Source organism: Hermetia illucens, chromosome 3 (genome assembly GCF_905115235.1).
Source record: "Hermetia illucens chromosome 3, iHerIll2.2.curated.20191125, whole genome shotgun sequence".
Taxonomy (NCBI): Eukaryota; Metazoa; Arthropoda; class Insecta; order Diptera; family Stratiomyidae; genus Hermetia; species Hermetia illucens.
This window is the reverse complement of record NC_051851.1, coordinates 46,999,102-47,014,336: the sequence shown is the minus strand read 5'-3', so window position 1 is coordinate 47,014,336 and position 15,235 is coordinate 46,999,102. Positions and strand designations below refer to the sequence as shown.

Sequence of the window (15,235 nt, the reverse complement as noted above, 5' to 3'; positions counted from 1 at the left end):
CTTCAGCAGTTAATAGAGTGCATTGCATGTCAAAAGCGAAAGGTGACTAGGCATATTAAGGAGGAAGCGCTTCCACACCATAAATTTCGATATTGTAAGCCCTTTGCGAGATTTACACGGTATTGTTTCACGATCATTGATCGGTTTACGCGGTGGACCGAGGCAATATCTCTGAAGGACATTACATGCTCTTTGTGGAGAGGGGATTCCGCGCTTTGGTGTTCCGGCCGTAATAGTCACATACCCGCGTATACAGTTCGAATCCGCTCCTTTCTTGATTTATCGGGCATACCATTTGTAGTCTAAGCCCTGCTGATCTGGTGTGCGTAGAGAACCTACGACCCGGCTACTTGTTTCCGACAAGAGAGATGATTTTAGAGCGACTCTCTATCGCTTATATTCTTTCAGAAAGTGCACGCCAGGTGAAATTTATGGACACAGACAAAAAGATTTCTGTAAATATATTCCATCTTTGTTTTGATTTATTGGAATGAAATAATTGCACTTTACACAAAATTGAATAAAAAATATCACCTTTACCTTACACTTAAGTTTTTAAAATCTTAGATTTTCTTAAATATATTTGCATTGAATTTACAATTTCGCTGAGGCAACTTCATCGGCAATTGCTTTCATTTCCTTAAATGTCTCACAAATCATCGAGGAAAGTTTGAAGGCACTCGTTTTTTGACTAGTTCTATAGGCAGTTGTGATCAAATTGATTCTGAATATGAAGCAAAAACAATTAAGAGTTTTTAAAGATTCGTTTATTGTTATGCAATACTTACTGTTTCGTTGTGATGCTGTAGAAAAATCCATATCCATCAGTTACCATAGGTGCGACGAATCCAGCGACAACAGTGAATCCCAAGGTGCTCGTTGAGAGTACGAAATTGCCTCCTCCGCCGCTCTTGGCGTAGAGCGGATCCGAGTACAATTCTGGAATATCCCAGTTCCTTTCATACGCGGCACACCACATTCCGAACAGATGACGATCGACTCCATTTCCCTTCCGCATTTCATTCATGAGGTCACTATGCGTCTTCACGGCTTTTTTAAGCGCCTCGTATATTTCCCTCTTCGATGATTTGGGATTGGTTGCAGTTTTAACAAAATTGGCAGCATCAACGGTACATGATCGAAGTGTTTCTGTTCGGCCGTTATAATAGTGTCTCATAAGAGCCGTCTCGTATGTTGGGGCAATCCTATAGAAAAATTGAATAATAACCGCCTAAGGAATAGTTTCCATTGGAACTTACTCTCCATGCATCTTGTAATAAGCCAGTTGAAGTACCACTTGGACAAATGCATCTGGGTGGAATTGGCACTCTTTTATGGCTGATCGTCCAAAATCTGTGAACACTTCGCAAGAAACAATGACTTCCCTCGACTATATGCAGACAATTTATATAGAATCAATTTATAGAAGGAATTAATCAAAAGGTCATTCATGAAAATTACCCTTTCATCACAATCTTTAAGTACTCTTTGTATCTCATGAGTTAGATGATCATCTAAATCAAATCGTTGTTCTATAGGGACAGTTATTGTCTTAGGAGTTTCGCTCCAATCTGGTTCACCGCATTCGAGCAAGCTGAGCAGAGCAAAGAACATGAAATTCATACTGCATGTTCCATCGTAGGCAGAATGCTAAACAAAGTACAAATGTAAAGACAAGAAAAAAATAACTTTTCAATACATACTTCTCCGATGAAGCCAATGTGTCCATTCGGGTATACTATCATTACACTAGTGCGATCACCCCACTTTGAGTGGAAATCACCTGCTAAGGTTAGTTGTGAGCTTTCTGAGTAATCTCCTGGTAAATGCTCATCAAGGTATATCGCAACGACAGAACTTTCAACCACTTTGAGTAAATCTTTATTATGAGGGGACAGCTCTTGAAGGCGTTGCCTATTCTAAAGAAAGAAAGAAAAGAAACTATACTACTAATTGGCCGTTTTTATATAAAGTAATTGCAATTCACCTTAGCCCAACTAGTCCTATCGTCACAAGTTAGTACAGGAACGCAGTCACCTAGTTTGTCTGAATCTATGGCGCCTCGAATAATCTGCAGTATTTGTAGTATACTCTGTGGCGACTGCAAATTACCATTACTATCTAAACAGTCGAATATAAAAATTCGTCCTTTGCCAATAATTAATCCATGCGTGGGTCCACCACCTTCAGCCACTGATCCATAAAAGAGTAACGTTACGATAGGGAGAAATTAACAATCAAAACGAAACATACGTGTCTTGAAATGTGTTTCAACCGTGTCTAATGGATCGCCTGGTAACCTTGACGAACAGAAAAAGCGACGATATAAAGTCATTGAATACCGTATCGAACCATCAGGGGAACTTTGTTGTCGAAGATTTTCATGATACATTAAATCCCAGAATTCCATTGTGTGATAAATTAATCGTGCAGCTCCCTGTGCATTGTAGATCCTTTATTTACAACTCAATGTTTATATAATAACAAAGAAAAAAACCTTCAAGCAATATTCTGGGGTCTCTTGAATTCCAACACATTGAAGTGGTAATGCTGTAACCATAACAGTGTATGGATATAAGGGAACACGTAAGAAGAAATAGCCGTAATCTTCCCACCATTTTTCCACCTACGAAAGACGTAAAATTTACTTCCAAATAAAAGAACTACAGAACGTTTCGCTCAATTTACCCAATTTTTCTCCTTTTTGGTTTTGTCCTCGATGATTTGATGAAGTTTTTTACCAATTCCATTTTTGAATTCATCTATAATTCGGCGCGAGTTTGCTAGTTCTTCTTTGGTCCCGAAGGGTTTCAGGGTTTCGTAATATCGTTCCAAAGTATCTTCAAGTTTAGGTAATGGCAGAGGAGGCAAACCTTCGTCACAGTCAAATGTTTTTGGCTCTCCCTCCTGAGCCCAGTAAATATCCTTGCGACTCAACATATTGTATCCTGGAATTTGAATAAGAATGAAAATTAGAATTTCGACTTTAATTCTTTATGGGGTGTTAGGAAACGGCTTCATACACCAACGGTTTGATAATATTAAAATAAATTTTCCCCTTACAAACACGACGGCTCGACCGCGCGCGTGGAAAGTAGGTGAAATAGAATAAATAAACAAAATTAGAATAGGAGGAATAGAAAACTCCGTCGTAGTCGGTCTCAAGCCCGGCTGTGAAAGGAGGAGGGGTGGATAGCTTCAATCTGAATGGATGTATGCCACGGCAGCGTCTCAGAGGGTAGGTGAGGAAAGTGCAGGAACTTTGCAGTCTTGCAGATTATTCACTGAGGAAGCTATCCTCACACCTGGCAGGTAGGTATAAAATGCAAATTCACTTAATGGGAACTTGAGGTCCGGTACGGACGGGTTCCCATAATGGACAGTACGGTGTCGAAACCGCTAGTCGTGGGGCGGTTCGATGTCTAGGCGCCACGACGACCAGGAGCATTGCTCCGCCTGCTGCAGCTGTTTCGCCATAACCTGTGGCGACCATTTCAGCAGGTTCGTGTAGGCAGCGGTGAAGTGGACTGAGGGAATGAACCTCTTCATCATCCGCTCCTACTACGACATAACGGCGGGTATAACATCTTACCGCCCCTTGTTGCATTAGAGATTCGTCGAACTAATCCCGCAATTCGTGCAAGTGACTGTGCAGCGAGTCGGAGACCAGCACTGCTTTGTAACCAGCAGCGACAAAATCCCGGCCATCATCAGGGAGCATGTTTGACTTGAGGTCATCGCGGAAACTGGTGACCAAGAGTCGATTTGGACAGAGACGGCGGCATCAACAACACAACGCCGCACTGCAGACAACAGCTTCAGTACTTGCCGAAGCATTCTTCTCCACCGTCTAGCTGACGTTTCTGCTAAGGTTCGGGACAAATTCCAATGAGCGTGTATAGGATTCTCGGAAGTGGATCCTTTGCATAGACCAGGTATTCCCAGGCTCTATGCATCTCCAGCAACTCCGATAATTCTATCACAAATCAATGATGAGATTGCATCTCGACTGTGCGTTAATATAACGCTGCTGCAACTAGAATTACTTGTGTATTGTGGAACAGTTACGGCTGTCGGATTGCACGGTCAGAAGATTCGCTTTCGTGTTATTGGTTTGAGTAACCGAAGAGATCCACCATGGAAAATTCGTTTGGAACGTCGGCGGGACTCACTAAGCCAGAGCATTGTTAGACTGATCCAGATCAGCACTGCCAATGCCAGCAGACGGGTGACAAATAGAGTGCAGAGGGTTTACAGAAACTATGTTATCTCCAGTGAGACACCCGTAGTTCAAATTCTGGACACGCTAAAGCAGAAACTTTCTGTCATATGCAGTCGGTTACGACGGTATGGCAAATATCACTCCAGGCGTGCCCAGAATGTACCATACGCGAGGAACCAGCGGAGCTTTTTCAGATCTCTCAACGAATCCCAACAGAGCGTCCGACAGTGCAGTTTTCGGTAATGGAAGCGAAAGAATGCTAGGGTGGACTTTAGGGGTTACCCGCCCAGCATGCTGAGGATGCTGAGTGGATCACCGCCGAAGGCACCCGCCATGCCAATACGCCTGGCATGAATTTTGCGGATGTTACCGAAGAGGAAGTTCGATGAGCCATAAACAGCTCGAAGAATTGGAGGGGCCCAGGTCTGGATTGGGTGCAGAATTTCTGGTATACAAAATTTACCACCGTACACAGTCGGTTGGCGCACTGCGTAAATGAGGTCATGAGTTGGCCGCAGGAATTTCAGGGTGGAGGACCCCGCAGACACAAGACTGATTTCTTGCTTACCAACCCTCTACAAATTCATAACGTCCATTATTAGTGGAAGGGTCAATGCGCACCTCGAGACCAACAACATTCTGTCCGAGGAGCAGAAGGGCTGCCGAGTTGGGTCAAGGGGTTGCAAAGAGCAACTCATTATCGACTCGGTAGTTGTAGGACAAGCAACTAGAGCCCAAAGAAACCTCTTTAGTTGCTATGTCGAATATGCCAAGGCTTTCGATAGCGTCCCGCATACCTGGCTAATCGATGTCCACATCTGTATCGCATTAATCCGAAACTAATAAAGTTTTTAGCGACAGTCATGGAAGGGTGGCTTGCTTATCAGTGCGTACATCTGAGGGTGCTAATACCTCAGAGCCCATCCGTATGCGGAGGGGCATCTTCCAGGGGGATTCGTTGAGTCCCCTTTGGTTTTGCATGGCACTGAATCCCCTTTCATGGCTACTGAATGATGATAGAGGGCATGGTTTTGTAAAAAAGAATATAGTTAACGTGATAAGTGCGAGCTTATACACTTGATGTACTTAGATGACATCAAGTTGTATGCTGGTACTGACGACCATCTTAGAAGTTACGACCGAGACAGTCGTCTATAAGTACCTGGGAATTCTGTAAAGAACCTATGCTCGAGCTGGTGATCTGAAGGGTTCTCTGCTGTCCAAATTCCTGCGACGTGTAAAGCTGGTACTGAAATCGCATCTCTCGGGAAAAATAAAATAAGCGCGTTGAATTTATTCGTTATCCCTTCACTGCCTTATGCATTCGGAATATTGCCGTGGACGAAGACCGATCTGGAAAACGCCCAGCGGCGGATACGGACAACTATGTCCAAATTCCGAATGTATCATCCATCATCATCATCAACTCTGCCATAGGCCAATAGCAATGTAACTTCACACCATACATTTATCCACAAAATGGCAGCGATAATTGCATGATTCACCGACTGATAACATACCCTCTTTCGGAATGCGGCGTCAGTAAGGAACGACAGTATATTATTGACACCGCTATTAAGAATGAGTATAATCCTCAGACTATTGAGAAACTGATCGTCATCAAGGAAGCGGTAAGTAGTGCCAGGAAACAAAAGTCGTGCCGAAGATCATCGGTTGCAGGGCACATAATCGAGAAAGGTCATACCATCCAACGGGAAAATCTTCAGGTCTTGTGTCAAGCAAACCGAATGACGACCTTGTACCCTTGGGAAAGTTAAGAAACTTTGAGAGAAGACGACGCGATTATTAAACGCGGATTCAGGTAACTGCACCTCGAAACTAATGATTCACCGCGGTAATTAGCAGGTAATTAGTTTAAACGTAATTAAGTAATTAGTGAAAAAGTATAAAAGAATCTTATAATTGCAATTGTTTTCACTTTGAATATTGAGATAAAATCTTAAAAAAAACTGAATTTAATTCAGCAAATAAATTAAGGCCACATTCCTTGATTTTGAAGCGGTACGAAATTTTCGAATCAGCTAGTTAGTTAATAATTGACTTGATTACTAATTTCCTTTGAAGATAATAGTCAGGAGTCGAAGATTGTCGTTTAAGGAATTTGTAATTCTTACAAAAAATATTTTTTTTCTTAATCGGACCGCCCTGGAGATACCTGGTAACAGTTATCGTAGTAAACTGGGAGACTTGGTCTATTCAAATTGATTTGAATGCGGACTTGTGGCTTCAATTCATAGTAAATGAATAAAATTTTCTATCTACATTTCGATTGCATTCAATCTAACATGAAGAGTTTTCTTGCTGAATTTAATGAGTGAACCCGCATAGAATAGTTGCAGCAGCTCATACAATTTTTGCATTTAGGTAGCATTACAGAAGCAGCCAAGCAGAAACTGATTGCCGCATTGATAATTAGATTGAAAATTATTCCCAGGTGTTTCAAAGAATAACCTTTCTCACGTTATAATTTTATACTATTTGTGGACAAGTTTGAGTATATTTTTCTTGAGCAGCAGAGCTAGAGTTCATTTGAAGATTAATAATTTCCCTGTAATATTGGAAAGAACATTTTTTTTTTAAATTTTTCTGTAGTTTTCTGTGTTTTACTTTTAGGAAAAAATTTAGTGAACTTGAGCCCACATGATATGTGGTGACATTAGCTGAGAAATCGTTGTGCTGTTATTTAATTCAGATATTTTCAAGGTTTAAATAGCGAAAAGACATGTCACTGTCAATGTTCTTTTTGGATCCTTGACTGCTAACATTTTTTTTTGTACTCATATATGCAATCATATTGATGCATCAGCATACATGATTTATTATATTCAGTCTTATCACGAAAGTAGCAGTTAATTAGAGCCTGAAAGTAATCGAGAAGCAGTAGACGTTAACATTGTATAGCGCACTGTTATCTTCTATTGACGACCCCCCATAGCAGTGCAGAAAAAAGCAGTTCCATGTTCGATATCAATGTCGACTTCAACATCGGTAAACTGTATAATTGCGTATCCATCCAAATACAGAATAAACACGCGAAGACCGCTCAATTTCTATTTGTTTTATATTTAAGTTCTTCGTCGAGATTCGAGGCTATTTGCCTGGACTTTCAAGATTGAAAAGCACCAGCTGCCAGGGTTTCATATTTAGAAGTAGTTGGTATCAGTAGCTTAAAATTTAACCGGATATTACACAATTCGATTTAGTACCTTTTCAATTTTTTACCTTTTAAAGTGATTGAAAGCTGCCGTTGACATCTTTAACAAGTCGGGAAATCGGAAGCTGGGCGCTTCAGGTATGAAAGGTTTTGTTTACTTCTTCTGTGAGTATATTTGGGTGTAGAACTATCTCATTTGTACGTAGCCCGTTAAGAATATGCATTTAGCAGGTCAGATTTAGTACTTTGGGTTGTAAATTTACACGGTAAAGACAACTTTGAGCTATTGAAACTTTGTTACTTTGTTACTTTGAGCTATTGAAACTTTGTTACAAACTTGGACATAATATGCTTCATATTATATTTTACACTACTACCAACTTTTATAACTCAAAAATAAACTTAAGGGGGGTTTTACTTAATTTTCCCAAAAATATGGTAATGTACTATTATTAACTTAATTTGAACACACATCGATATGGAGAGTATTTTGAGGCCTTGGCACCATATAGAGGCAGACTCATGATTTTTTTTCAGATTTTTCGGTTGGGTAGTTTCTGAGAATGGGTCCGTTAAAGAAATCATCACTTTTCACCCCTCCCGCCTTTCTAATAAATCTCAAAACTAAGACCGGCTTCGAAAAGTACTGTAATGACTATATTCGGTGAAAAAATTTTTACACCCCCCTTTTACATGTATGGGCATGGGGGGAGATTATTACCCTGATTTGACTCAGGTACTCAGCTGAATTGACTGGTATCCGACATCCAATCACGATATCAAATCCCTCTACTGCGCTCTAAACACTTGAGTTATTAGGGCACAATGTTTATCAAATATGTTTAAAATATAAAATGCTGAATACCTCAAGTTGCTGTGGTTAGCTAGAACTTATTGGTGATGAAAGAAGCACAATTACGAACAACTTCAAAAACATTTGAAAACGTACAATAAGAGGCAAAAATTGAGTTTATCAAAGAACTGAATATTCCTAGAGAGTGAAATTATTTTCAAACGTTTGTCTGAAGTCTAGAAAAAAAACCGACTATGAGTTCGTATGAAATTAAACCCTGACCCTGTAGCAGACTTGAACTTTTATCCAATATGACAAGAATTTGAGACTGAGAAATCGAACGCTGCGGAGAAAGTACTGCTGAGTGCTGAGTACTGCTTCTAGAGGCGACATAACAACACATAAGACCAAAGCGCAAACAGGATGTTAATTTCAGAATCTTAGAGCTACCCTACACGGTCAGTTTCACATCAATCAAAATGACAAAAATTATGGTACATTGACCGTTTTTGGTAATGGCAGATAGAGTGAAGAAAATTTAGGCTTGCAAATAAAATCTGTCAGTCTGGCTGAACATATAATGGGCTGAGTATAGTGCAGTTGTCATTGTGTTATTAATGGAAACATGCCTTTCGACTGGTTGAGATTAAATGCATGCAACAAAAATGGTTTTTTGTCATTTTATTTATACTAAGCACGTCAGTCTATCAGTTTTTCATCAGCCAAGTTTTGATGGATTGACATATAGTAGAAAAACTGAATGTATAGGAGAGATCATAAAGGATTCTACAGGTCCGCTATTAAAAAAACGCCTCAACCACAAGTTTCTCAACGATAAAATTGCTGACTTTGGAGCCATTCCACCTGTCAGCGGCACTGAAGTCGAGCAAGCAATAGAACGAATGAAATTGGGGAAAGCAACAGGATCTGATGACATTGCTTCTGAGCTCCGGAAAGCGAAGAATTGGGACCCTATATTTGGCTCAGTGAAATCACAATCGGGTTATTGAAGAAGATAGAACACTAAAGTACCACAGTTCAAATATGGAAAAAGAAAGCAGAATCTTCAAATTACCCTCCGATCCGGTTGCGGTTCCATACCATGGAAAGTTTTGAACGCATTCTTGACAACCATGTGCGCGAAATCGTCAAAATAACCGTGAATCAAGCCGGGTTTGTCAGGTACTGTGCAACTACTGACTCAATACACGCCGCGCGGTTACTCATGGAGAAGAACCGTGAGAAACATCACCGTGGGGGACTTCTGGTACATCTGGTATGTTCTATGGTAACACCCAGTACCAGAGGCAATCGTGCGCTGGGTTAAATTGCTCTACCATGATCCGAAAAGTAAAGTATGAAGTGTAGTGGATGTATCAAAACCGCTTCGGGTTTCTATCGGTGTTCATCAAGGAAGTTCCTCTCATCACTCCTCTTTGTTTTTATACACGGGGCATCCAATGTTCAAGGCATTATACACTGCTTTATGTAGATAATGTTTTTCTGGCGTCTCGTAGCAAAAATGATCTCGAGCAGCTTGCACGATCTTAGATTAAATCTGAATTTTTGACGACCGATCCCCCATGAAACAGGCCCTATTACTGTCAATGGCAGTGACCTGCTGTCCGCCTTGTCGCCCTTTATGGTTGTGAGTGTTGGCCAACTATAAAAGACAATGAACGGCTTTATGCGGTAAACGAGACGAAGATGTTGCGTTGGACTAGTGACGTGATAAGTCTTGATAACATCCGAAGTGAGGATACCGGTGATCGATATGGTGTTGCACAGATTGTGGAAAAATTGCGAGAAAGACAAGAGAGGAACATCGTAATCAATGGTAAGTGCCCAAAAGGTCGGCCGAAACAACGGTGGCTTGATAACACTGGATGGTGATTTGAAGGCCTCACGACTACATCCAGATCAGACCTTTGATAAAATAAAATTACGCAACCGATCACGACGAGCCGACTCCGCTTGTGAACGAGACAAAGGGTGAAGAAAAAGAAAGATTTTTGCATAAATAATGTGTACATGGTGAAATTTTGGAGAGAAAATATTCGACTCTCAGCAAGCTCTCCGCGATATCTGGAGCCTCCAAAAGAAGTTTCTCCACTGCTGTAGTGGTTCTGGCTTTAACAGTGCGTGAAATAAAAAAAAATAAATAAAAAAACGTTAAACTAGAAGGTATTGTCTGCCCAATGACCCACAAGTGTAGAAAAAAAAAATGAAATTAAACAAAATGGTGGAGTTTAAAGAAAAAAATTAGAATTTTGCCCAAAAATTTGAAGGTTTTTGACATGGAAAAGTTATATTTTTCATTAAATAAAAAAAATGGGGGATATGGAGAAAGCTATACTAAATGTGTTGAAAAAAAAACAAGGCGATATGTCATCGAATTAAAACTACAAGAATTTGAAAACTGTAGTTTTGAGAAAAAACGCACTTATATCTTTAATAAGTGCTGATTTCATTGTTGTAAATTGATGAATATAATATAAACAATATATGAAAAATTCATCGCACTACTATGATTATGTATATCGGCGGCATAGCTCGAGCACACGGCTATATCGGCCTCCTTAAACCTCGGCTTCGTCTTTAATCCAACTTAAAACCGCTAGTATTTTCAGCCTAAGCCAGACTAAAACTATTTTTTTTTTGTTTGGGATATGAAGATTTCTGTTGCCACTTTCGGTTAGGGCAGAGGTGACGCAGCGCCTGACGAGTTGCCTCTGCTCTGTACGAACCCATTAGTTATTCTATTTTTTTGAATATTTGGGTGCAATGCCCAAGACGGTGGATCCGTTGCTCTCCATCTGATCTGGACCAAAATTAGATAGGTCTGGACTTAGGATCCCTCATATCATCATCATCAACGGCGCAACAACGTGCCATAATAAGGAATAGGAGGAATAATAACATCTCGATTTTGCGCCGAGATCCACCAATTTGATATCCCTAATAGCTGTCTCACGGCCTGGTCTACGGCATCACTCCACCTCAGGCAGGATCTATCTTATCTTGTTTTCTACCATAGATGTTGCTCTTATAGACTTTCCAGGTTGGATCATCCTCATCCATATGAATTGAGTGACCCGCCCACCGAAGGTTATTAGGCCCGTTTTTATCCACAACCAGACGGTTATGGTATCGCTCATAAGTGATCCTGCTGCCTTTATCTGACCTCGCACATTGGTCAGGATCAGCCTAGTCAGTCTTATTAATTTCGTCGGGATACCGAATTCTCTCATGGTCGTGGGCTGTTTTATGCTATTATAAGCGGCCTTAAAATCGATGAAAAAATGATGCAACTAATGGCCACATTGGAACAGTTTTTCCATCGCTTGCCGCAGAACGAAAATCTGATCTGTTGGTGATTTGCCTGAAGCCTCTTTGGTATGGGCCAATGATGTTCTGGGCGTATGGGCCTATTCGTACTAGCAAGATAGCGGGGAATAGCTTATAGACGATACTCAGCAACGTGTTATCTCTGTAATTGCCACACTGCGTGATATGTTCCTTTTTATGTGTTGAACAGACAATACCTGCATTGCTAATCGTCACGCATTGATTCGCTGTTGCACACCTTTAGCTTAAGTTGATGAACTGCTTGATGAAATTGGTAGCCCCCATATTCAACGAATTCGGCTGTAATTCCATCAGCTCCTGGCGACTCATCTATTCTTTGTGGTGGCAGTCTCTCCTTTTCAGTTGGCGGGACTGACTTCAATGTTAAGATTATCTAGATTATCAGAGGGGATTTTAGGTGGTGTTGTTATTCAAGCCCGGAGTACTATGCCAACGGGATAGTGATGCGAGTCTATATTCGCCCTCCTATGTGATCTGATAATCATAAAGGCTAAAAGGTGGCGGCGTTCAAACAACACGTGATCAATTTGTTTGAAAGTGGTCCCATCTGGCGACACCCACGTTTGTGTCCGAACTGCTTTCCGTACAAATCAGGTACTTCGAACAGCCATTTTCTAATTCAAGTTATCCGCAGTCCGCTATCATTATTATCCTTATGTGAGCTATGGGAGCCAACATATCCCGCCGAGCAAACAAAGCTACAGTCTTTATCCGTTTAGTCACAGCGGATGTGCTCCTGATATCCTTGCCTTGGTGGTAAATACTATCAGCTCCGTTTTGGATTTTTTTCGAGTCCGTATTTTATAGCCATTCCTGATGCCAATAATATCAAGTTATCGACATTTGCAGCCAGCATTACTCCGTTTTTGTTCAACATTGGCAGAATTTTATTTATTACTGTTAACGAAACCACCAACGAGATAGCGCTACTTTGAAAAATCCCTCTGCCCACAGCTCTAGTCAGGTAGCTACCTTCCAGATCAGATTGGATACCATGGATACTATTCATACATAAGACACGTCTACAATCTTATTCTAGTTGGAGCCTTTTTTGACTGACTTTGAAATTCATTTGGTTGAATGCTCTTCCTATATGCAGGAAGGCAGCTAAAGTAAGTAGCCCGAAATATAACGTCCACTCAACCGTATTAATTGCCTCGTGAATCTGCCTTACAGGTAGTCGCCCTGACAGTTGGGGAAGGGCGATTTCTCCATGATCGTACTTAAGTGGAAGTTTAGGGAAGAGGTGAGGTTGATTTGCCGGAAGTCAATCGCGAACTCATGATCGCTCTAGATACTTGGGGACAAGTAGATTGGAAGCGCAAAACTGATTGAGATTATGAAATTCACTATCTTAGGATGCCGGACTACTTTATGCCATGCACCTGGGCAGCAGCAATTGCTTGCAATATCCTGGTCCTAGAGAGGGAGCTGAAATACATTGGCTGGAATCAACATCAATGGCGCAGGAGTGTGGTTGACATACTATACCATCCATTTTGGTGGGTATGACTGGTATTTGCTGGATTGAGCGAGGTTCTAGGAATGGTTTTCTATGATGAATATCGGCCTTTAGTATACTGGACTATACATGTTTATGTGATAATGGACTTCCATGATCCTTGAGGTGTGTAAATTTACAATAAAAACGCATGTTTGACCTAACGCAATCTTCTTAACAATCGGAAGACTTCCACGAAACTTTCTAATATTGTTTCGAAAATTATGGTTTTGTTGTTTTTTTGCTTTTTCAGACAAAGCTATCTTCAGCATTTCAATATACTCGTATTACTGTTAGCTTTGCTTGTGTAGATGTTCCGATTAGATGTATTTTGAATCCTGTATTTCATATAGGGACAACACATCGGCTTTTTTCAATTTTTTCATTTGGATAGTTCTGACAACGAAGTAGTCTAGTCTACACATCTTGACTTCTTGTTTCTTTTTCTCGGAGCTGATCTTCAAAAAAGGATTTATTTCTGAAGGTATTGTTTGATACTCCGCATGACAGTTACCTTGGAGATATAAAAAATTAATTTAGTTGGGATGTTTATACTGATACTCAAGAATCAATCTTCTTTGTCACGTCTCCTCTCGGTATTAGCTTTCACCATAATGCTTGCTTTATAAAAGCGGAACTGAGCTATGTTTTCTACAACTTCGTACCTTCACATTGGTCCTACTGAGTAGCGTGAAATTTTCCATCTCCTTTCGAAAACTCCCCTTGGTAACGCACATTTATAACGGACGATTAGGTACTCTTAAAAGGCTGTAACTCAAAAACTATTTGAGATACGATCGTTCAAGTTTTAATATTTTTAAAGGTATAAAAAAGTGCAAAAGAAAAAAAAAAATTTCTGAAAATCTCACACTAGATGTGCTCTTTAAACTGAACATAGGATGATGTTACTCACTGCATGCAAGGGGATTCACAGTTCCCACCTTTCCAACAAATTTTAGTATCATTTCCGCGGAATCGGGTGTGGCAGACAGGCAGACAGTAAACCGATTTTAATAAGATTTTATTTTCAGATTTAAGTTTTATAGAAAGAATTTTCCCAGTGGCATGATATTAGGAAGAAATTTTTATGCCGTGTAACCGCAGATTTTCTATATCTGCTCGAGAAAGGACATCTGAGGATCAACAAGATACGGCTATTAAACAGTTTTGAGGCAATTTTAGGTTTCAGACAGATTCCACATTTCTTGATCAATTACGCAGCAGCTGGATGACTAACACTGGATCTATTATATCGTTCTGAGGAAGAACAAAGTCAAGGTCATTCAGGGTGATCTCGAAATCTAACAGATACCGCCGGATGAACAAGTTGATGATATCCTGATGAAACTATTACCACTGCACTGCAATGTTTCCGAAAGGGACTTTTGTAGAAGGTGGGGGTTGAGACGTCTTTGTGCTTCATTCATAAACTTTGCACTTTGCTTCCTTTTTATTTGGACTACATTCATACGTTTTTCAAACGTTATCGAGCGAGAGAAACGCTTGTTCAGATTGTATTATACTAATTCCTCCTCTTCCTCTCCACCAGTCTGGATTTGTATGCTGAAATGTGAAATTTACTTTCCCAGAAAGCAAGCAGCAAGATTGACGCAGTTTTGTTGCATTTCTTGTGCCTCCTACTTTGATTTAGTTAATTTCTGAGTCTTAGGATAGCGTTAATCGAACGCATATCAACTTAACCGGTGGATCACGTAGGTACATACGTGCATAGCTATTTCGTGATATCTGGCTCGGCTCTAGCCATGCAGAATACGGTAAGAAAGCTGATCGAGTAGCTAGATACCTTCAACTTGATAAAATTCAGCGATAAATAGCCAAAAGTTTATCTAGAGTATGAGTCCAAAGTACACCGGTCGATTGCGCGGCAAATTAGCAAATTATTTTCGTTTCGCGTGTCGTTCTGCCAGACTTATATCTATAATTCCCGTGACTATCTAAATGTACTTACTCCAATCTGAAGTACTTCGGACTCTCACCAAACCCCGCACAAGACAACTTGCCACAAGCTTGGTAAAATAATAACTGCCGGCGTAGTGGAGCGAAACCGACGTGCTCCTTGCTATCGTACGTAATTCTGCAACCAGATCGACCTTTGATCAAAGCTCGGAATCAATGAACTCCAGTTGCGGGCGTAGCGGAGACGGACGAGTGAAC

At 40.6% G+C, this 15,235-nt stretch overlaps 2 protein-coding genes across 2 annotated transcripts in view; one reads left to right on the top strand and one right to left on the bottom strand.

Annotated features, from left to right (window-relative positions):
- Positions 1 to 460: 460 nt before the first annotated feature.
- LOC119651018 (peroxisomal carnitine O-octanoyltransferase) lies at positions 461 to 15,161 on the bottom strand. The gene is made up of 10 exons (XM_038054321.1): positions 15,030 to 15,161; positions 2,689 to 2,948; positions 2,498 to 2,626; positions 2,254 to 2,437; positions 1,988 to 2,193; positions 1,704 to 1,919; positions 1,462 to 1,650; positions 1,260 to 1,390; positions 789 to 1,205; positions 461 to 724 (listed from the first exon to the last, which is right to left on the bottom strand). Exons 2-10 carry the CDS (start codon positions 2,938 to 2,940, stop codon positions 595 to 597), a joined length of 1,854 nt encoding a protein of 617 aa, XP_037910249.1. The 5' UTR covers positions 2,941 to 2,948; positions 15,030 to 15,161; the 3' UTR covers positions 461 to 594.
- LOC119651017 (peroxisomal carnitine O-octanoyltransferase-like) overlaps positions 14,685 to 15,235 on the top strand; it is a 45,313-nt gene continuing 44,762 nt past the window's right edge. The window contains exon 1 of the mRNA XM_038054318.1: positions 14,685 to 14,835. The gene's annotated coding sequence lies outside the window, so the exon portion shown is untranslated. The remainder of the gene's footprint in view (positions 14,836 to 15,235) is intronic.

Coding starts and splice junctions, on each gene's coding strand:
- LOC119651018 (XM_038054321.1), bottom strand. CDS start 2,940: ATGTTGAGTCGCAAGGATATTTACTGGGCTCAGGAGGGAGAGCCAAAA. Junction 1,920..1,987: donor ATAGGACTAGTTGGGCTAAG/GTGAATTGCAAT, acceptor TTCTTTCTTTAG/AATAGGCAACGCCTTCAAGA. Junction 1,651..1,703: donor ACATTGGCTTCATCGGAGAA/GTATGTATTGAA, acceptor TACTTTGTTTAG/CATTCTGCCTACGATGGAAC.